The following is a 20,698-nucleotide window of genomic DNA, read 5'->3' as shown; positions in this document are numbered from 1 at the left end:
GAGGACACCAAAAGCAATATTTTACATCTTAAATAAAGTCTTATAATATGACCCATTTAAGTAAATCTACAATTAAAATTTTAACATATTTATTAATATGTATGTAGTATGTAGGGCTCTCACAATTATAAAATCTGGCTGACGGTTAATTGTTTGATAAATTGTGACGATTATGACAATTAATTGTCTATTTTATTGCTTTGACATTTAATTCTCATACATATTTTGTTTGTTTATTAAATAATTTTACAGATTTTTTTTGTTGTGATTATTTAAATTAAATATTTTGCAAGATTTACTTGGCAGTAAATATTAATACACATAACACATATTTAAAAGTAATCTGATACCGTCTCGTTTATACAGGAGCTGCAGCTCCCCCTTGTGTTTTTTAGAGAGATGTGCAATCATTGCGGTGATTTGAAATCATTGCGATAAGGTCAAACAATTGCAATTAGACGATTATTTAATCATTGTGACAGCCCTAGTAGTATGTACTCATTTGATAAGTCCTATCAGGGTTTATTTTGAAATTATGACTTTGTCTGGCTGTTTATATGTTCTCTATATGTTTTCATATGTAATATTTTTTCTTCAAATCAGTCTTTACAGTAAACTTCTGGCTCATAAGAAGGATCACATCCGTAACTTTGCTGCCGAGAGCTTCTCTTTTTTAATGAGAAAGGTGAGTCCACTGTCTCCGATGTGATTTTGAAAACCGAAATTCAGTAGTCACATCCTCTGTTGTTATATATGGGCTCAATGTGTCTGTCTCTTGTCCCACAGGTGTCAGATTATGATGCTCTGTTGACATTCATGTTCGTAAACCTGTCCGAGCATCCTCAGAAGGCCAAAGGAGTAGGTCAACTGATCTTTGAGATGTGTCGAGGAGTCTGTAACATGTTCCACTCCTGTGCCACCACTGTAAGATCACTGTTACTAAACCCAAGATCATCACACAATTAACATTTGCTCGTCTACATTAGTAATGCGTTTCTTATCAGGCACTTCCAGTGGTATTGAAGAAACTTGGACCAGCAGACAAGCAGGTCGTCGATCTCAACTGGGACTCCATAAAAGAAGCACTGGATCAAATGGTCGAATCTTCAGCCAACTACGTTGATAAGGAACATCTGCTGCTGCTTTGGGACTCTTTACAGGTGAGGAGACCTTACTCCGAATAAAGCTTTTGTTTTAGATGCAGTTCTTGTTCAAATGTATTTGATGAAGTTTTTTGGCATGATCTGTGTATTGTATCGAGCAGGACGCGATGAAAGAAGTACTTGGAAAGCTGGAAGTTAGTAATGCAAACCAGGTTAATGAACACATGGAGAGGCTTTTGTATATCTACCACACCCTGGTGGAGCATCGCAAAGGAGCAAAAATCACAAAACCACAGTCGGTCTGTGATGTAAGTGTGCTTCTTAAACGATTATATATTATATTCTTCATATCTTAGCGTTTCATGCATATATTTACATGTTTTTTGGTGTATGCAGACACTTCTTCATCTAGTTCAGGCGTCGGGACTTTCGTACTCCTGCTGCAGTCTGCTATTGCAGGTTGTTGCTTCTTTTCTTATGGGGGAGAATCTGTCATTACCCGCTAGCAGTATTCAGGAACTAGTTAAGAAGGTATGTTTAGTCCTAACCTGCACAAATGTTAGTGTGTGTCTGATTTTCGCGTAGTCCTGATGATTTCTTTCCTTTCAGGTCTTCAGCAGCGGAATAGACAGAGACCTTATTTTATCATTCGCCAAAGAGATGTTTGACATGAAACAATTCGAGAAGGTCAGTTAAGCGCCCTAATCGATAGGATTTTGGTGTAAAGGTGTCTTTGGTAACTCTGATGTATGTTCCTGTAGTTATTCCTGCCCAGTTTACTGGTGTATCTGGAGCGGCTCTTGTGCAGCGAGGACTCTGTGAACAAGCAGCTGGTTATGGAATTGCTGGTCAACTTGATTCTGTCCAAAGCTCCGCCCCCAACCGATGGCTCCATGGCTTTTGAGAAATACCCGTTGGTCTTTACTGGGCAGCCACTTAGGTAAGCTCGGGTTTAGGTTGAAATACTTGTTATACTTACTCACTAAAAACAGTTGGGTTAAAAATAACCCAATAAATAACCCAATGGTGGGTTACTATAGCACCGACCCATTGTTGGGTTATTTTAACCCAATGCATTGGGTAGAAAGTTTTACCCAATTAGTTGGGTTATGAAATAACCAATTTGTTGGGTTATTTTTTGCAATGCTGTTTTAACCCCATTATTATTATTATTATTTAATATTTATTACAATTATTTGCTATATAAATAAATACAAAACTTACAAATACATTTATAATGCTTTATTTCCATTTAGTCATTTGCACCTGCACTTAAATGTATAAATACATACATGTATAGAAGCATAAATAGATACATACACACATACATATATACATACATAAATATACAAAAACATATAAGAACAGAACAAATACTCCATCTTATCCAAGTAAAAACTGCTTAAAAGGATAGTTCACACATTTTGTCATCATTTTCATCCTCTCATGTTGTTAAACATGTATAAAAGTCTTTATTTTGATGACCACAAAGGAACATATTTCAAAGAATGTTTGAAATCAAACTGATCATGAGCCCCATTCACTTTCATAGTATTCTTTTTTCCTACTATGACAGTCAATGGGGCTCATGATCTGCTTGGTTTCAAACATTCCTCAAAATATCTTCCTTTGTGGTCATCAGAACAAAGAAATGTATACAGGTTTGTAACAACAGGAGAGGAAGAAAATTATGACATAATTTTTATTTTGGGGGGAACTATCCATTTAAGCAGGTGACAGTGTGTTAAGGAAACATCACCTGGTACAAAATGTATTGTGTGTTACAGAAACTACCTAACAGTAGTGAAAGGCTTGGGAATATTAAAGCATGTGTCAACTGCTGGTCTTGCTCCTGGGCCATGCCTCCCCACAATAACAAAGACTTGTGATTAGTCGAATTCATCCCATAGCAGGACATGGGGTCTTCGTCATACCTCCTCCTCCAAATACTGAATTATGTTTGTTTTCTGACCTTAAGACAGAATTTTCACAATGTAAATATGCAAACATAAACAGGTTAAAAAAAACAAGTGTCATAAATGATACTTACATGTTGAAAATTAATAAATGTTTGCTTTGGCTCTTGGTACTGTAGGAAGGCTGAACCATCTTGCTGGCCATTTTGAAGGGTTTTTAATGCAACATGTCCAAGAATGTCTACATTTAAAGAAAAAAAATAATGTATTAAATCTCAAAGCAAACACATCTGGCACGCTGAATAAATACTCTACTTTGACAGTAGATGGCGCTGAATTGCAAATTCAACCGTTACCGGGGTTACAGTAAACAGTAATAGACGTGCAGGATTAAACAGCGCTTTATCAGGGGATTATACTGAAGTAAGACGACAATAAAATGCCATCGAGTCATTCAGAAGCACATTTATATTACAGCTCTGTTTCTATAACAGACCGGCTAAAAAAATATTTGGAGCAAAAAACTGCCGGTTGCATCCCTTACAAAAGTTAAAAAACTGTTTTTACTACACTTTAAACAAAAAAGCAGTCTGTTACAGAAAGCATGGTTAAAGCAATATGGCAATCAATACGCCATGAAACTAACGTTATACTACTAAAAAAAGACATGATTCATTTTTGCTGTTGGTGCCGTTTAGTATTCAAATAACTTGCAATGTTTTTCTACGTTTATGATGGCTTAAAAACGCGTGTTGGCATCGGTAACAGTTAATGAATGGAACACGTGTAACGGACAAAAACTAGACAACAGCGTTTTTGTACAAGTATTTGTAGAAAACGTGGCTGATAGTTTACTGTGTGTAGAGCTTAAAGACACTTTGTAGCAAATAAAACATTACACAGAGATATATATTTTAAAACGTACCTCTCGTGTCTGTCCGCACTCAGCAGTGGCACCTGTTGACAATTGAAATTCAAAATGCGTGACGTGAGCCCGATTTTAACCCATCTGTATGGGTTGTTAAAGAAATAACCCAATACAAGCTACGAATAACCCAACACAACAACCCAATGTGTTTAACCCACCTGTTGGGTAAAACAAATAACCCAACGGTTTTTAGAGTGTATAGATGAATATTAATGATGTAAATACTAATTCTGTTTTAGGTCAACTGGACCTGAAAGAGACCAGTCTGTTCCTGTTCCCCAGCTAATTCTTTCCCTCATAGACGTCCCTGCAGAGCAACCGCTCTCCGATCTTTCTCTTCCTTGGGCCGCATTGGTCCTTCTTCCACATGTCAGGTAAAAGACGTCTTTACCCAGAATCCTCTTGCACGGTGAAATCTGTAGGATCCTACTTGAAATGCCAGTTGTTTATTTTAAGATATTGTTTTGCAGGCCATTAGAAACGGCAAGTGTTATACCGACAGTGACCGCACTACTGAAGAGATTATTAGATGAGGTGTGCAGTGAAACCCTGTGCAGAGGTTTGTAAAGTTTGTGCATACGTTTTAAAACGTAGTAATGTGTATTGTGTTTCTAATACTATCATCCCGTATCCTCAGGTGGGCTGTACGTCGCTCGACAGGCCCTTAGCACCCTTCTGAGCTTCAGTGAGACGGTGGCGGTGTTATCATTGCTCCCGGTAGAGCTGGTCAAGAGCATTATAGAGTATGTGCATCAATACAAGCATTTTTCTTTAAAGTGTCTTTTTTGTTAGATTATAATTTTTTTTTGTGTGCATTACAGAAAATTCCCCACTGATCTGTCAGCGCTGCTGTTAGGTGATCTGTACTTCACTAGACTTTCACTCAGCGGTCGTTCCTCTCAGCTGTCCCATGATTCCCTGCTGGAATTAAACGATATCCTACAGTCCAATTTTTCCTCCAACATCTCGAAGGTAACATTTTTAACCCTTTAGTATCGAAGAATAGTTGTGATTTTACAAACCTAAACGGTTGGTTTGTCTTTGTTCTCCACAGATTCGTCTGCTGTCTCTTAGAATTATGGCAAACTTTGAGGCTGATCTCCCAGCGCAGGTTTGTCGAACATTACATTATGGTTTTAAAGAGACAATCTGCAGATGTTTTAATAACCTAAGCTGTGTTTTTTTTTCAGGGGGAGGACAGCACAAATGTGCAGACGGTGTTTCGTATCTGTCTGCAGGCGGAGCAGATCCCAGCCACCGTGCAGGACTACAGAGAAAAGCTGCTGCACCTTCGAAAACTCCGTCATGACCTGGTGCAGCCCTGTTTGCCACGTGGACCTTTCCATGAGGTACATTTATTCATTTAGCAGACACTTTTATCTAACACCAGAGGCATCGTTAGACCCCAGTGTAAATCTGTTGTGCCCCAGTATAAATATCAAGTTTAACTCGTTAATTGGCGCTGTTCCGTGAGCGGGACACCTACATTTATTTCAATATTTTCTATGTAAATGTTAATCTATCACGACAAACTATATATTGTTGTAAAGGTCTAAGAATGTAGTTTTCATATTTCAAAACCTTTTAGCAGTAATAATAATGCAGTAACTGTAATTTATTCATTTGTGACACAAGAATGCAGCAAACCTCCCAGCAAACCAGCACAAACCTCAGTTTTTTGACAATTTTATGTATTAAAAATAATACTATATTGCATTTTTATTTATTACAAATAAATGTAAACTGCTTTAAAAAAAGAAATATTTTCACCTCCAGACACTTCCCTAAAAAACGTTGAAGTGTCTTCTTTAAAACAAAAAATACCAAAAATTTGGCTTCTAGACAAAAAAATGCCAGAGTTATATTAATTTAAAGGTGTATATCACCTTTTCACCAACCCCCCACTCAAAAAGGGCTGCGCCAGTTAAAGGGTTAAATTGAAACAATCTACTTTAATATTAGTGTACTTTTTACGTTGATAATCGTGCCACAAAAAATAACTGTATCATCTGTATGCATTGCAATTAGGGCTGTAACAATTAATCGCATGTCCCATTAAAAATGCCTGTCTGAAATTGATTCTGAATCGCAAGGCTGCGATTCTGTGTTTTTATGCACAGATTGTGTGTGTACTACGGCGTTTTGGTCAGTAAGAAGTCCTTATCAATCTAAAATCTTTATCAGTCTTCTATCAGTCTTCGTTTATAACGTGCATTTAATAAAGCAACACTCATTAAACAAAATCATTCAAAATATTCTTTATTATCATAAAAATACCTGAAACTATTTGAAGAATAGCAATATAAATATTTCTGTAGACATTTCCTGGAATAGTGTTTGTAATTCTGCTTCTTCTGTGGCACAAAGGGAGTTTCTGCACGGGAGCGCCCCCTGGCTTTAGGATGTGCCGGGATTTCACCGTAATTCATTAAAATTCATTCATTGAGAAAACGCGCATTTGCACGGTTAATCGTTACACCCCTAATTGCAATAGTAGTTACCCAATTCACTTTACAAAATACTAACCGAGAACACAAAAACTGATGCAGAAGTCCATGTGCGATTCGCCTCATACAGACTGCAAACTTTCAGGAGTGAAGTGAATCCCCTAAATGATCGTACCATGTCTGTAGGGAACAAGACCCAATCCCATAATTAGTTTTCTCAGCAATCGCAACGCCCAATTCGCTCAATCACCCATGCTAGTTTGCGTCTAATTGCGCCTTTTCATTGACATTGTATGTAATCTACTCATTGAATTTGCGTTTGGTGTGCACGCTTTTATTTTTAATTTGAAAGGGAGGTGGCAATTTTGTTAAATGGTTTATGAATGCTTGAAAAGTGTCATCTTCATGTTTTTGTTGTTGTTTTACAGATTCCTCTTCGCTATCTCATTGCGATGCTGTTTGTGAATTTCCGACCTCTGTGGGATGCTGTTATTGATCTTTTAGTGTAAGTGTGACACTAATGCTTATGTTCTGGGGTGTTTTTTACCTTTATTTATGTATTGAGCTTTGCTTTCATGTGTTTTTATCGACTCAGGTCGCATGCTAAAGAAATGGACAACAAATCTTTCTGGAAGGTGTACTACGAACAACTAGAGCTGGTCGCTGGTTTAGCTGGTGAGTTTATTTGAAAATAAAGTGACCGACCAGTTTTCTTCCCCAGAGTCTTTAATATAAAAGAGTTGTTACAGTAACTTGTATGTGCATTTTACATCAATAGTATGATTCGACTAAGTGGCTAGAAAGGAGGTTGTGAACTTTCAATTGAAAACATTCATACAAACCTGAAAAATAATTTTGTCCATTAAAATGACACTTAATAAAAACCAAATGTTCATGTGTCGTCCGTTTCTCAGAGGAAGAGCTGCAGTTGAACGACGACGAAGAAGAGGATGAGGAGGGTGGTGGTGGAAAAAATCGCATGCAGATAAGAGGCCCGGGAACAGACGTGATTGACAGCGGTGATGTCGGAGTTCTGTTTCTGGAGCAGCTGGACCAGGCAGCAGACCCGAGCGAGCGAACAGACTTCACAAACTTTCGCAACCTGCTGTGGAAAGCCATGGCCCAGTTTCCAGAAAGAGTTGAACCACGCAGTCGAGAGCTCAGTCCTTTACTGCTGCGTTTCATCAGGTGTGTTTTGCACATTTTGTCCAACAAGATGAACTCGAATTTTAAAGTCTAAATGCTTTAACTAGACATTTAAAGCTAACACACCAGCCGCATTTGAGGCGTCAAATTCACGTCTACCCCTTCTAGTTTGCCGCTTGAACATTTTGAGCTTACTCGCTTCATTCGCGTATGAAAGCCCGCGTGAAATTCTAGTCATCGAGACATTCACGCGGAAATTTGCGTCATGGGAGGTGCTTCAGCGACTCCGCCCGCTTCCTGTAATTACGTCACTACTAGAGCATGCTCCTGATTGGTTAACGTGGCGCGTGTTTCTGGCAAAGTTCACATTTTTCAACTCGCGCGTTTTCTGCAGCAACGCTCAATTCACGCGAACTAGACGCGCGAATGAGGCGGAATCGCGTCTTATATGCTAAATGTCTCATTCGCATCGCGAGGGCTCCAGACGCGTGTCAATGCGTCTTTATATTAGCTGTTTCTCAATGTCAAGGATACTTCCTTGGCAGGACTGCTCTGTACAAGTCACTTTCTTCAGAGGCTAGGCGAGGCTCCTCTTTAGCATTCGGATAACCTGTAAATGGAACAGGCTAGCAAGTGCACGTCATTACGTCAGTGAAAAGGTGTGCTTTTACCGCTACGCGCATAGGATTGTGAGTGATTTCAGAGCGCGAAGGCTACACATATGCATCCTTTCCTGTATATGGGATATTTCTTGAACAAAGGACTCAGTCCTTGAACTTCCGAGGATCCTCGGCAATGGAACAGTCCTTCGACGGATGTCGATGACGTAACATCCTCAAAATTCTGGCTTTCGAGGATCCTTCCTTGACATTGAGAAACACCTATTGACTTAAAGCCGCTCTATGCATTTTCGGTGTTTTTGTCAAACAGCGACCCCTAGAGTCGCTGGAGAATACTTGCAACTGTCGTAATGTCCCACTCTAGTACATAATGACCAGGTAATGTTTCACAATTTCATATAAAGGCTACTGCATAGTCTACTAAACTACAGATGATGGTAATAGGATAATAAGAAGTTTATTCCAAGTGTAAAGTGCATATAATAATAAAGTACCGCGTTTGCTGGCTTATAACGTTTTTACATGATTGCAGCTAAATCACAAGTAAACAGTCTATAGTCTATGTCTACTGTATCATTTCATTTGTGTTCTTTTATTGTAATGTAAACATTACAAAATGCCATGACAAAGTTAATTGTGTATGTTGCATTATTTCATAACATTTGTCGTTATAATGTCACTATACATGATTATTGCTATTTATCATAATAGTTTGCAAATTGTGCATGTTTACACTATTTACAACCTCTAGGCTTATTTATGTCCTGATAATTATGTGAGATATTGACAACTGTTGTCATGATAATCGCATGACATACTACAAGCAAGCGCAACAACATACAACATAGACCGCAAACAAGTTTACAAATGAGAGATTTACTTACTAGTCCATCAACAAGATCGCCAGATCAGCATCCCTCCAGTGCTGTCTTTTAGCTCACGCCAACGAGTAAAAACCTGACCGAGTGGGACTCTTGTCCGGGGTCAGATTCTCTTTTCCTACTCACTTCCGAATGCGCTTTCTTAACTTAACCTTTAGCCTCACGTCTCAAATTCGCGCGTGCAGTTGTTGTTATAGGCTTGATCGACTTCATGCAGCGCTGCAAGAACCGACAACCGGATGACGTCAAAGTGCCGTCTCGGATCATTCTCGCGGTACTTTGACATCATCCGGCGGTCGGTTCTTGCAGTGCTGCACGAAGTCGAACAAGCCTAACGTGTGTGTGACGCCGTTGCCGTAAAGCAAGTCATGATTCTCGCGAGATTGGTTCTCTCAAGCTTGCATTGCTGGTTTTGCTAGCGGCGTCCTCCCCGAGCTTCAACAGGAGGATGATTCGCCCTACTATGACTTTGTTTACCACCGAAATAACTTTGAAGCTGTTATATTAAGGCAAAATAACTGCATAGTGTGTCTTTAACATTGAAATCACTCGCGCTTGACGCCTCTACCGCGGCTGGTCTGAACGCAGCACAACTGTGGGTTCCCACCAGACGCGAGTTCAACGATTTGCGCTAGTAGAGTACATACAAAGTCAATGCAAAGACGCGATCAGACGCGTCCTCGCGTGAGGCGATGTGAATGACGCGAGATGGGCGTTGCGTTTGCCGCGAAAACATTTGCCTCACATGCGTCTTCGCCCAAGTTGAAAATATTCAACTCGAGTGAAAAATTTGCATGACACAAAGTTAAATCCCGCAAGTAATATAGAGCGAGTAACGCAATGTCCTGCGTTTGGTGTGTACATAGCATAGTGAACAACAAGTGAACTACAGCACGGTCTCTCGACATCAATGTCATCACCACCAAGCTTCTGACAGCTCTTTCAAACTTTATTAAACACATTTAAAAACATGGAAATACTCTAAGGATGAATGTTTGTTGAAAATTGTGTCCATGGTGCGTTGTTTTTGACAAAAAAGTCCGTAGTCCCATGTAGCAACTTGTTAGCAACCATCCTTTTGAAGACACGTAAAAGCTTTAAAAAGTCCTTAGTGCGGGAATTACTTGTGTGTGTTATGTTGCGAGTAAAATGTGAAAATATCTTTGGTCTATGTTAACCTTAGATCTTATTTAAGGCGTTTAACCAAAAAACCCCTTTTAAAAAAACCCATTGACCTCAGGATGATTGAACTGGAAGTGTTTTGCCTACAAAAATACATCTTCCCTGCATCCACCTAATGGTCTTTGTTTACCGACAGTAACGAGTTTTACCCGGCCGACCTGCTGGTGTCTCCTACCCAAGACCTTTTAAAGAGGAGCAGATCTTCAGAACAAGAAATGGGTGAAGATGAAGATGCTGACATGGAGCAGGAAGAAGATGAGGAAGATTCCAAACCACTCAAGAGAAAAGTGCCAAGAAGAGCAGCAGCCAAGTAAGACGTGATCTGATCCTTTATTCACCTCAAGATCTTTCAGCTAGATGCCCGTGTCTGATATACAAGAATGATACATTTGGTTGTTGTCAACATCTGCATTGTATTTGTTGCAGACAGCTCATCGCTCACCTGAAGGTCTTCTCCAAATTTACCAACCCTAAAGCTTTGTATCTGGAGCCGAGCTTGAATAAACTATACACAGAGGTAGGGTTTAAAATCCTGTCATCATTTACTCATCCTGTATACATTTCTTCGTTTTGCTAAACACTAAAAGGAAGATGTTTTGTAATTAAGCAGAAAATAGGAGCTCTGTTGACTTCCATAGTAGGAAAGAAAAATACTATGGAAGCTCAAAAACGGTTTGGCTACAAACATTGCATGAATTATCTTCCTTTGTGTTCAGCTGAACAAAGACATTATACATTATAATTTAATCTGACCTACATAATAAATTTCTATAAATCCACAGTTGCTGTGTCATAAAGACCAACAAATCCAGAAAATAGCACTGGACTGCTTGATGACATACAAGGACCCAAGCATTCTGCCCTACAAGTAAGACCTCCGGCACAAAGCACCTTTCCACATTAGATTTGTTTTTTTTTCAGAGACGATAATAACGCTGTTTCAGGATGAGATGGAGTAACTAGGTCACGGTCTGAATGGAGTGCTTTATGTCCAGTACAAATACTGATGGTATCTACAGCAGGGCTCTTGGGTTTCATGTAACTTTTACCGGACTTGCTGTTGCCTCAGGAAGTCTTTTAGTCTATTATGATATTCATTTCACAAATCTAAGTGGTTCACATTTTTGTATTTGGTGCAGGTACAAATACCTGAAAGTATCTCTCGGTGAGCTACATTTCAGCTTTCATCGTGTGTTAAACAAGACTTTGTTGTGATGCTTTTTAACTTTAAAACAAACATTTTAGCGATCCTGTAGTGCAGCGGTCTTCAATTAAAATAGCTCGAGGTCCAGTAAATGAACCCTCCTCCAAGCCGAGGCCTGGACAATTGTGTACTGCACGTAAAAACTTAAATTGATGGCTTTCGCAAGACTAAAGAAATTAGTGTAAATATTGGCTTTTATTGAACAAAATGTAATGTTAGCATGTATACTGAATAATGTCTCTTAATATGTATTTTCTCTCTTAATTTGTACTTTTCCTTTAAAGGAATAGTCTACCATTTTGCCATATTAAACTATGTTATTACCTCAATGTAGACGAATAATACATATCTATCTTTTTTCAATGCGTGCACTGTACAGCGCGTTGTGAATGTGTTAGCATTTAGCCTAGACCCATTCATTCCTATGGCAAAAGGGTAGACTATTCCTTTAAAGGTGCAGTGTGTAATTTTTAGAAGAATCTCTTGACAGAAATGCAAAATAATGTCCAAAACTATATTATCGGGGGTTATAAGCATAGATATGTATAAAGGCTAGATGTGTTATGGCGGAGTCTCTAATGTCATCACCTGGCGGCCATCTTACCACAGGCAGCCCGCTCACCCGCAGCACTGAGGTTTCTATGGTGCAGGTACCTCAAAATGACCACAACTTTTCTACCAATTTTCAAACGGCTTGGTTTCTTACAAACGTTATTAATGTGGCTATAATTTTGGATGCTTTAAAATGTTTCATGATTTTTTTCAATTTTTTTAGTATAAGCATGCAGTGTCATAAGTACATCTTTGACGTTTATATCAAACCAAACTGTTTGAAAATCGGTAAAAAATTAAGCAAGTTATGGTCATTTAAAAGTACCTGTACCATTAAAACTCAATGGTACGAGTGAGCGAGCGTCATGTGGTGGGATGGCCGCCAAAATGCGGACGTTCCACTCAATTGGCCAGCAGCGCGGGCGAGACATCTAGCCTTTATACATATCTATGGTTATAAGACCTTTCATAATGAACCGTTATGTGTTAATTACCTTAGAATGAGTAATTTTTATCTACATACACAGAGGGTCCCCTTACATGGAAGTCGCCATTTTGTGCCGCCATGTTTTTACAGAAGCTCTTAACGGAAAAAACTTTTTTATTGAGTTGTCTCTGGCGATGACATGTTTGTCCAGTGGCGGCTACCGTAGCTTCTCTATGTGTTTCAAAAGCAAGAGATGAGCAGTGGACTGAGCCTTTGGTTGCAATTCGCAACCTCACCACTAGATACCGCTAAAATTTACACAGTGCACCTTTAAGTCCATAAAAGTGTAAATAAGCTCAAATGAAAATGAAATAAAACAGGTTGAACTGAGATTAACTTAAAGATGAAAGCATAATCTTCCTAGTTAAAAAAATCACATTACATTTATTTTAACTTGCATACAATAATCTGACTGAGAACTTTAGTGGGAGAAATGGCTTTGGCCTTTTCAGTAACACTTAAATTTTTTCCCATCAGTTCATTTCTTTCTTTTCCATCTAAAAATGCAGCATCCATGGAGTATTTCCCCATATGTAAAGGGTTTGTTCTGCTTTCCTAAAATCCACTGTATTTTTAGTGAACACTCTTAAGGCTCGTTTTTGGGTGGTGAGTGAGGACCCGTGTGGGTCGCTCATAGTGGGACTGGGCTTTTAGTTCATTTATTTTTCACACCCTTACCTTGTACTGCTGAAGGTAAGTTTCTTCAAAGTGTCTATGTTTAGTTTTGTAATAGCGTTTAATGTTACCACTTTTGACAATCGCAACAGACTCCAAGCAAATGAGAAAGAATAAATGCCTATTTTTCCACCCACCTCGAAAAAATCTGTTTCCTAATTTATGAGAATGCCATTTTTTTTCAGTGATCGAAAGTTGTATTGGTGTGGGCACTCTCTTCACTGCACATCTGTCTGTGATTTTTCGTGCCGGCGCGCAGCACTCAAACCTGGGTCAATGTAGGACCCAAATAGCGCTACTGAGCTGATCTTTAAGTACCTGACATAAAAAGGATTTTTTAATAACGTTAAAAGTATTTGCCATTTATTTATTTCATTGCGTCAAAAGGCTTTTCAGTCCGGATGGACGCCTCTTGCGGGCCGGATTTGGACCGGGGTCTGCCATTTTGTGACCCCTGCTGTAGTGGAAGAGTATTGTGCAAACATCATGGGTTTGATTCCCATGCAGCACACGTATTGCTCTAATGCACTGTTTAAAAGTTGTTTTGGATAAAAGCGTCTGCCAAATGCATCAATACTATTTGATGGCATGTGAGATGTTACTAAATTTCTTTTAAATGTGCATTGTGTAACTTTAAAAAGGATCTCTTGACAGAAATGCAATATATTATAACTATATTATCAGTTGTGTATAAAGGTTTTGAGAAATCTGCGACAAATGCCCGAAATCACAGGCAAATCGGTTCTCGTGCACGCGAGTGACAATCACACAGTGTGAATTATCAAAAACGCGATCTGAGAGAATCGCAGACGAGATATTTGGCATGCTAAATATCTGGACCTGTCGGCGATTCAAAATCATGCCGTGTGAAATGTGTTTTGACTGAAAATAACATCGGCCATGACCTACAGCCAATGAGAGAGCAACCTACAGGGTAGCTGGAAGTTCAGGGAGGAGTTATGAAGTTATAGCCCATAATATCAGCAAGCATGGATTTGGTTAAGAAAAAGGCTTCTTTTCTTTTTCTTTTCGCTACAAATGAGCGCATATGCAGTTATGGTAAGCTTCTTGCGGGCTACCATTTTTAATAATAATCCGCAGTGTCACGTTAGAACTCCGGTCTCGCACGCGTGACCTCGCGTTGTTTCCTTGTCACTTCTCGCCTGCATTTGGCTGTGAGACGTGGTTTGCGGACCGGGACCAAGTTGTCTGCGATTCTTCCTATGGTAAAGTCATGCCGTGTGAAACCCCCTGTCGCTGATCCGTTGTGCAGTGTGAAAACAGCAGTGACTGAACGCTACCCCATATAGTCATGCAGTATGAAAAGATATGTTACCAGACTACTTTGAAAATCGTGCAGTCTGAACTCGGATTTAGTATGAGCCGTTTTTATCTACATACACCACGGGTCTCCTTACAGTAGCCCTAAATGAACAAAAAGAGTTTCGTGCCCATGTTGTCTAAGATGATGACATGTTTGTCCTGTGTTGGCTACCGTAGCTTCAGTATGCGTTTTCAAAGGGAGGGGTGAGCTGTGGACTGAGGCAATGGCTGCAATTCACAGTCTCACCCCTAGATAATGTCTGTAATGATAATTTAACGTAATTTGTCATCGTTTACAGAGAGAATCTTGAGAGGCTTTTGGACGACAAGCATTTCAAAGACGAGATCGTCCACTTCAACATCGCAGAGGAAGGAGCTGTAGTGCAGGCGTCACATCGACCGCAGCTCATCCCCATGCTTATGAGGTTCGTTCACATGTGTAATAAGTGTGAATAACGTTGTGTCCTTTCTAAGTGTAATTGAGGTGCTGTGAGTGTTTATTTGCTTCTGCAGGGTTCTGTATGGGCGGATGCGCACCAGGATTGGTAATAAGTTTCAGGGGAAGGCGGGCACGGCATCACGCTCATCCATAGTCCTGCGCTTCCTGGCCGGATGTCAGCCGGAGGAGATGGGCATGTTTATAGATCTTCTGCTGGAACCTGTCCGTCATCATAGTGAAGGTATGCACACATGAAGGTGCTTGCGTTGTATCTAATGGTTGTATCTAAATCCTCCTGGGAAGTTTGGAAGTCTTGGGAGTTGTTATTGTGTTCAAGTCATCTTTGATCGAGAAAACTGAGCACTTCATATTTATTTTTTTATAATTTACTGACAAATATAGTTACTAACAAACCGAGAAACTGATTGCTGAATTAGGTGTGTAATTTAATCAACTTGCACACAAAAGTCAGAGAGTCAGGCACAAAAACACAATAAATACTAACAGATCTAAGTATCCAGGCATCATGTTTCAAACACTAAGTATATGAAACTAAAGCCAAGAACATGTCCGATCCCTGACGATAGTTCAAAACTTCATTGGGCATCTTTCTCACTCCTCTTTCTGCTGTTGATCAGGAGCGTGTCTGGCTGCGGTGGAGCGGACCGTAGCAGAGACAAACCTGTCCGCTGTTCTCCCTCTGGGTCGACAGCACAGTCTGCTTAACGTCATAGATGTCCTCATCCATAAACTGGGTCATCTCATCCACATCTACCTGCCCAAAGTCCTGCAGATTCTGCTCTGCCTCACAGCCTCTGTGTCATCTGTACTGGATCAAAGGGAACAGGTGATGAACATCTTCATATGAAAAACTCGGGGAGAGTTCCTTTTACAGGGCAGATGTGTTATTTCTCAGCAGTTTTTACTTTATATGTTGGTTGAGACTGAGATGTCTGGTTATTCTTTGTGTTCCTGTAGTTGAAGCCTGGTTGCCTCAACCCACTGAAGAACTTGCGTCGTCTGGGGGTTCTGCGTGTGCAGGACTTCTTCGATGGCTTTGAGTCTTACAGTTTCACTGCGGATGAGTTGGATGCTGTTTTTGAAGCGGTGGTGTGGCCTCAGGTAAGCGTAAATAGAGAACATTTAATTCAGTCAAGACCAATGTTGTCAAAGACAAACACTCATAGGCCCATCTGTACATCCTGTGATTGAAAAGACCAGCTCTGAGGAGGCTGGTTTTAAAGGCGTTTGGGACACTTTTTAAGCTGGCTTAAACCAGCTTGACCAGGCTGGAAGGTTGGTCAGTTTGGCTAAGCTGGTTGACTGGTCTTACCTGGTTTAAGATGAAAGTAGCTGGTTTAAGATGGTCTTTCTAGCCTTGAAAAGATGGTTAAGCTGATCTCCCAGCCTAACTAGCTAAGACCAACTTGAGCAGCTAATAAAGTCTCCAAACCCCTTTAAAACCAGTCTTCTACACAAGCTTAACCAGCTAAAACCAGCCTGGTTTTAGCTGGTGTAACAGACTGGTTTTAAAGGGGTTTGGAGACTTTATTAGCTGCTCAAGTTGGTCTTAGAAAGTCAGGCTGGAAGATCAGCTGACCCACCAGCTTTTCCAGGCTGGGAAGACCATCTTAAACCAGCTACTTTCATCGTAAACCAGGTAAGACCAGTCAACCAGCTTAGCCAAGCTGACCAAATTTGCAGCCTGGCTTTAGCTGGTTAAGCTTGTGTAGAAGACTGGTTTTAAAGGGGTTTGGAGACTTTATTAGCCGCTCAAGTTGGTCTTAGCTAGTCAGGCTGGGAGATCAGCTAACCCACCAGATTTTCAAGGCTAGAAAGACCATCTTAAACCAGTTACTTTCATCTTAAACCAGGTAAGACCAGCCAACCAGCATCGCCAAGCTGATCAACCTTGCAGCCTAGTTTTAGATGGTTAAGCAGACTGGTTTAAAGCCTGCTTAACCATCTAGCTAAGTCTTAGCCTGACTAGCTAAGACCAACTTGACCAGCTAATAAAGTCTCCAAACCCCTTCAAAGCCAGTCTGCTTAACCAGCTAAAACTAGGCTGCAAATTTGGTCAGCTTGGCTTTGCTGGTTGGCTGGTCTTACCTGGTTTAAGATGAAAGTAGCTGGTTTAAGATGGTCTTTCTAGCCTTGAAAAGATGGTTAAGCTGATCTCCCAGCATGACTAGCTAAGACCAACTTGACCAGCTAATAAAAGTCTCTAAGACCCCTTTAAAACCAGCCTGCTACACCAGCTTAAACTAGGCTGCAAGGTTGGCCAGCTTGGCTAAGCTGGTTGACTGGTCTTACCTGGTTTAAGATGAAAGTAGCTGGTTTAAGATGGTCTTTCTAGCCTTGAAAAGATTGTTAAGCTGATCTCCCAGCCTAACTAGCTAAGACCAACTTGGCCAGCTAATAAAGTCTCCAAACCCCTTTAAAACCAGTATTCTACACAAGCTTAACCAGCTAAAACCAGGCTGCAAGGTTGGTCAGCTTGGCTATGCTGGTTGGCTGGTCTTACCTGGTTTAAGATGAAAGAAGCTGGTTTAAGATGGTCTTCCTAGCCCAAAAAGCTTGTGGGTCAGCTGATTTCCCAGCCTGACTAGCTAAGACCAACTGGACCAGCTAATAAAGTCTCCAAAACCCCTTTAAAACCAGTCTGCTTAACCATCTAAAACTAGGCTGCAAGGTTGATCAGATTGGCAATGCTGGTTGGCTGGTCTTACCTGGTTTAAGATGAAAGTAGCTGGTTTAAGATGTTCTTTCTAGCCTTAAAAATCTGGTGGGTCAGCTGATCTCCCAGCCTGACTAGCTAAGACCAACTTGACCAGCTAATAAAGTCTCCAAAACCCCTTTAAAACCAGTCTGCTTAACCATCTAAAACTAGGCTGCAAGGTTGATCAGCTTGGCGATGCTGGTTGGCTTGTCTTACCTGGTTTAAGATGAAAGTAGCTGGTTTAAGATGGTCTTCCTAGCCTGGAAAAGCTTGTGGGTCAGCTGATCTCCCAGCCTGACTAGCTAAGACCAACTTGACCAGCTAATAAAGTCTCCAAACCCCTTTAAAACCAGCCTGCTACACCAGCTTAACCAGTTAAAGCCAGGCTGCAAATTTGGTCAGCTTGACTATGCTGGTTGACTGGTCTTACCTGGTTTAAGATGAAAGTAGTTGGTTTAAGATGGTCTTTGAAAAGATGGTTAAGCTGATCTCCCAGCCTGACTTGTTAAGACCAACTTGACCAGCTAATAAAGTCTCCAAAAGCTTGGCTAAGCTGGTTGACTGGTCTTACCTGGTTTAAGATGGAAGTAAACTGGTTTAAGATGTTTTTTCTAGTCTGACCAAGCTGGTGGGTCAGCTGATCTCCCATCCTGACTAGCTAAGACCAATTTGATTAGCTAAAAAGTGTCCCAAACCCCTCTAAAACCAGACTGCTACACCAGCTAAAACCAGCCTGGGAGACCTGCTAAAACCAGCCAACCAGTTTAGCTCATCTTTTCAGTAGGGTTGTCTTCATGTACTTCTACTGGAATGATAACAGCTTGTTTTATTTAAGTAACAGAAATGAAGACCACAAGCAGTGTTCATTTGCATTTGTACCATCTTTTAAATTTGGGTCAGTTTTTCGACAGTACATGAAAGGGGGCTGATCAAGTTTTTAATGATAGTGATGCAAATTTCTGTATGTGTTTTGGTTATCAGGTGTGTCGTCTGCCGACTGAAAGCACTTATGCACCCACACCCCTCTTGAAGCTCATACATGTGTGGAGCCAAAACCCCAGGTGACTTTATTCACATCATCACGCTTAAGAGTTTGCTTTATCTTACTTTAGTTGGCTTACTAGCTTGTAAAGAACATATTTTAGCGTAAATTGAAATAAAAATAAAATCACATTAATTTGTGCAAAAGGTCATGGGTTCGATCCCAACAGAGCAGACATACTGACAAAATGTATAGATAAAATCATCTACTAAATGTCTCTTTCAGGTTTTTTCCTTTGCTTGCTAAGCAGAGGTCAGGCCACCCCGAGTGTGACGTTCTGCGCAATGTTTTTGCTCTGTTGTCCGCCAAAAATGTGTCTCCCAACACTGTGACCATGGTGATGGACATAGCCGAGTGTTTGCTGACCACTCCGAACTTCGAACCCATGGAGAGCGAGTCCGAGCTGATCGTAAACAACTGCGTGATCCCGGAGCCCGACCAAAGCTCTGACATCGCTAGTGACATCGCAGGTACTGAGAGTCGACGGGTCGGGGGTTATACACGCGTTGGGTTCGTTCGACGTAATCTTGTTTTGATGTCTCTCCAGACTCTTTGACTGTCGGTTGCCGCCTGCTGCTTCCTCACATTCCCGCGCTGCTCCGATATCTCAGCGGAGTTGTGAAGAACTCTGAACGGCTCAAGAAGAAAAAGTTCAGACCTCAAGTTAATAAAGAGCTCAACATCCTATCCAAGTAAGTCCATCTGTTTCTGTTCATACACACGGGCGTCCTAACGGTTCTTCTGCTTTATGTTTTGTGGTGAAACGGTTTTGTTTATGTGGTTTTGTCCTGTTTCAGGATCAGCAGGTTTGTGACCGATCAGGAACAGAGCTCAATGCTTATCACTTTACTTCTGCCTTACCTTCAAAAGCCAAATACTGCTCAGGTGCGTCAAAGAAAACGGTTATCAATCCATTAAAATTGGCCCAGAAAGATTTTTTTTAAGATGTGTCAGAGCTTGGTCAGATTATTTTTATAATTGTTTTTAAATAGTTCATTGTAAAACTTTTCAAACAATAAATTTCTCCTTTAGGAAACTGAGCTGGACATCCTGGGTACGGTACAGAACTTACTCCGTCAGTGTTCGGAGCCCGCCGTATTTCTCAAACCCCTCAGTAAACTTTTTTCCATCATCCACAACAAACTTCCACGTCAAGCTCTGTGTGAGGTGTTCAAGGTCGGTTTTCACTCATTTCGTACATCAAAACATTCGCATTCCTCTTTAAACCCCTCCTCATGGACCTCTGCTTTCCACACAGACCCTGTCAGACATGGACGGCAATCTTACGTACATCACAGATGTTGTCATTCAGGTAAGAATTGGCCAATCAGAAAGCAGCTTTCTTTGTTCAACCATCCTCATGTTTGACTGTCTCTCTCTCCATGTTTGATCCGCTCTCCAGCTCAACTCGTTCGACAGCCGACATCTAGATGAGATTCACTTTGATGCTCGACTGACGGCTTTCCAGAAGGCCACCAAGTTTATTAAAGAGATGAGCACGCTAGATCTGAAATACTTGAACGCTGTCATGCACAACTGCTTTCATTCAATACAGGTGATATACAGATTTTTTTTATTTGGGTGTATTTGGTACCTGATTTGAGTTTGCTGAATGCAGTTTTTTTTTCTCAGATCGGAGATATGTCTTTAGCCGACTGCGCTACCATGTGCCTATCAACGGTAATAGCGCAGCTCGCTGCGGTCGGATGCCCAGAGGCGGATTACAAAGAGATCGTGCAGTACACAATACTAGATGCAGTGCGCAAGGGTTTAAAAAACAAGGCTGAGGTACGAACATACAACATTTTGGTCTTATGCTTGACTCAATACATTTTAACTTTACGGTCTCCGTTTTGTTTTTAGAGCATAAGAAGTGAATACACTACAGTCCTGGCCTGTCTCATCAAGATCTTCCCGAACCGATCAGAGTTTCGTGACTTGGTTCAGCTGACGGATTACAACGATCCGGAGTCGGATTTCTTTGAGCATATGAAACACATCCAGGTAATATCGGGACGCTAGCTTTCGCCGTCC

The 20,698-nt window shown here is 40.6% G+C and overlaps 1 protein-coding gene across 1 annotated transcript in view; it reads left to right on the top strand.

The window, feature by feature from the left end:
• Positions 1–20,698, top strand: part of utp20 (UTP20 small subunit processome component) — a 34,119-nt gene that overhangs the window by 1,715 nt on the left and 11,706 nt on the right. The window contains exons 6-37 of the mRNA XM_055191443.2: positions 604–685; positions 787–924; positions 1,005–1,160; positions 1,265–1,411; positions 1,500–1,634; positions 1,713–1,790; positions 1,865–2,043; positions 4,187–4,321; positions 4,418–4,506; positions 4,585–4,690; positions 4,769–4,919; positions 5,002–5,058; positions 5,138–5,296; positions 6,823–6,899; positions 6,990–7,069; positions 7,309–7,582; positions 10,360–10,533; positions 10,650–10,740; positions 11,006–11,091; positions 14,764–14,889; positions 14,978–15,144; positions 15,542–15,750; positions 15,882–16,025; positions 18,604–18,683; positions 18,890–19,134; positions 19,212–19,356; positions 19,462–19,549; positions 19,697–19,840; positions 19,923–19,976; positions 20,067–20,219; positions 20,297–20,452; positions 20,528–20,668. Of these exons, the coding sequence (XP_055047418.2) occupies positions 604–685; positions 787–924; positions 1,005–1,160; positions 1,265–1,411; positions 1,500–1,634; positions 1,713–1,790; positions 1,865–2,043; positions 4,187–4,321; positions 4,418–4,506; positions 4,585–4,690; positions 4,769–4,919; positions 5,002–5,058; positions 5,138–5,296; positions 6,823–6,899; positions 6,990–7,069; positions 7,309–7,582; positions 10,360–10,533; positions 10,650–10,740; positions 11,006–11,091; positions 14,764–14,889; positions 14,978–15,144; positions 15,542–15,750; positions 15,882–16,025; positions 18,604–18,683; positions 18,890–19,134; positions 19,212–19,356; positions 19,462–19,549; positions 19,697–19,840; positions 19,923–19,976; positions 20,067–20,219; positions 20,297–20,452; positions 20,528–20,668 (4,246 nt within the window). The remainder of the gene's footprint in view (positions 1–603; positions 686–786; positions 925–1,004; positions 1,161–1,264; positions 1,412–1,499; positions 1,635–1,712; positions 1,791–1,864; positions 2,044–4,186; positions 4,322–4,417; positions 4,507–4,584; positions 4,691–4,768; positions 4,920–5,001; positions 5,059–5,137; positions 5,297–6,822; positions 6,900–6,989; positions 7,070–7,308; positions 7,583–10,359; positions 10,534–10,649; positions 10,741–11,005; positions 11,092–14,763; positions 14,890–14,977; positions 15,145–15,541; positions 15,751–15,881; positions 16,026–18,603; positions 18,684–18,889; positions 19,135–19,211; positions 19,357–19,461; positions 19,550–19,696; positions 19,841–19,922; positions 19,977–20,066; positions 20,220–20,296; positions 20,453–20,527; positions 20,669–20,698) is intronic.

Source organism: Misgurnus anguillicaudatus, chromosome 1 (genome assembly GCF_027580225.2).
Source record: "Misgurnus anguillicaudatus chromosome 1, ASM2758022v2, whole genome shotgun sequence".
In the NCBI taxonomy this organism is placed as follows: Eukaryota; Metazoa; Chordata; class Actinopteri; order Cypriniformes; family Cobitidae; genus Misgurnus; species Misgurnus anguillicaudatus.
Note: the sequence above shows the minus strand (reverse complement) of the source record. Positions and strands in the feature narration are given on the sequence as shown.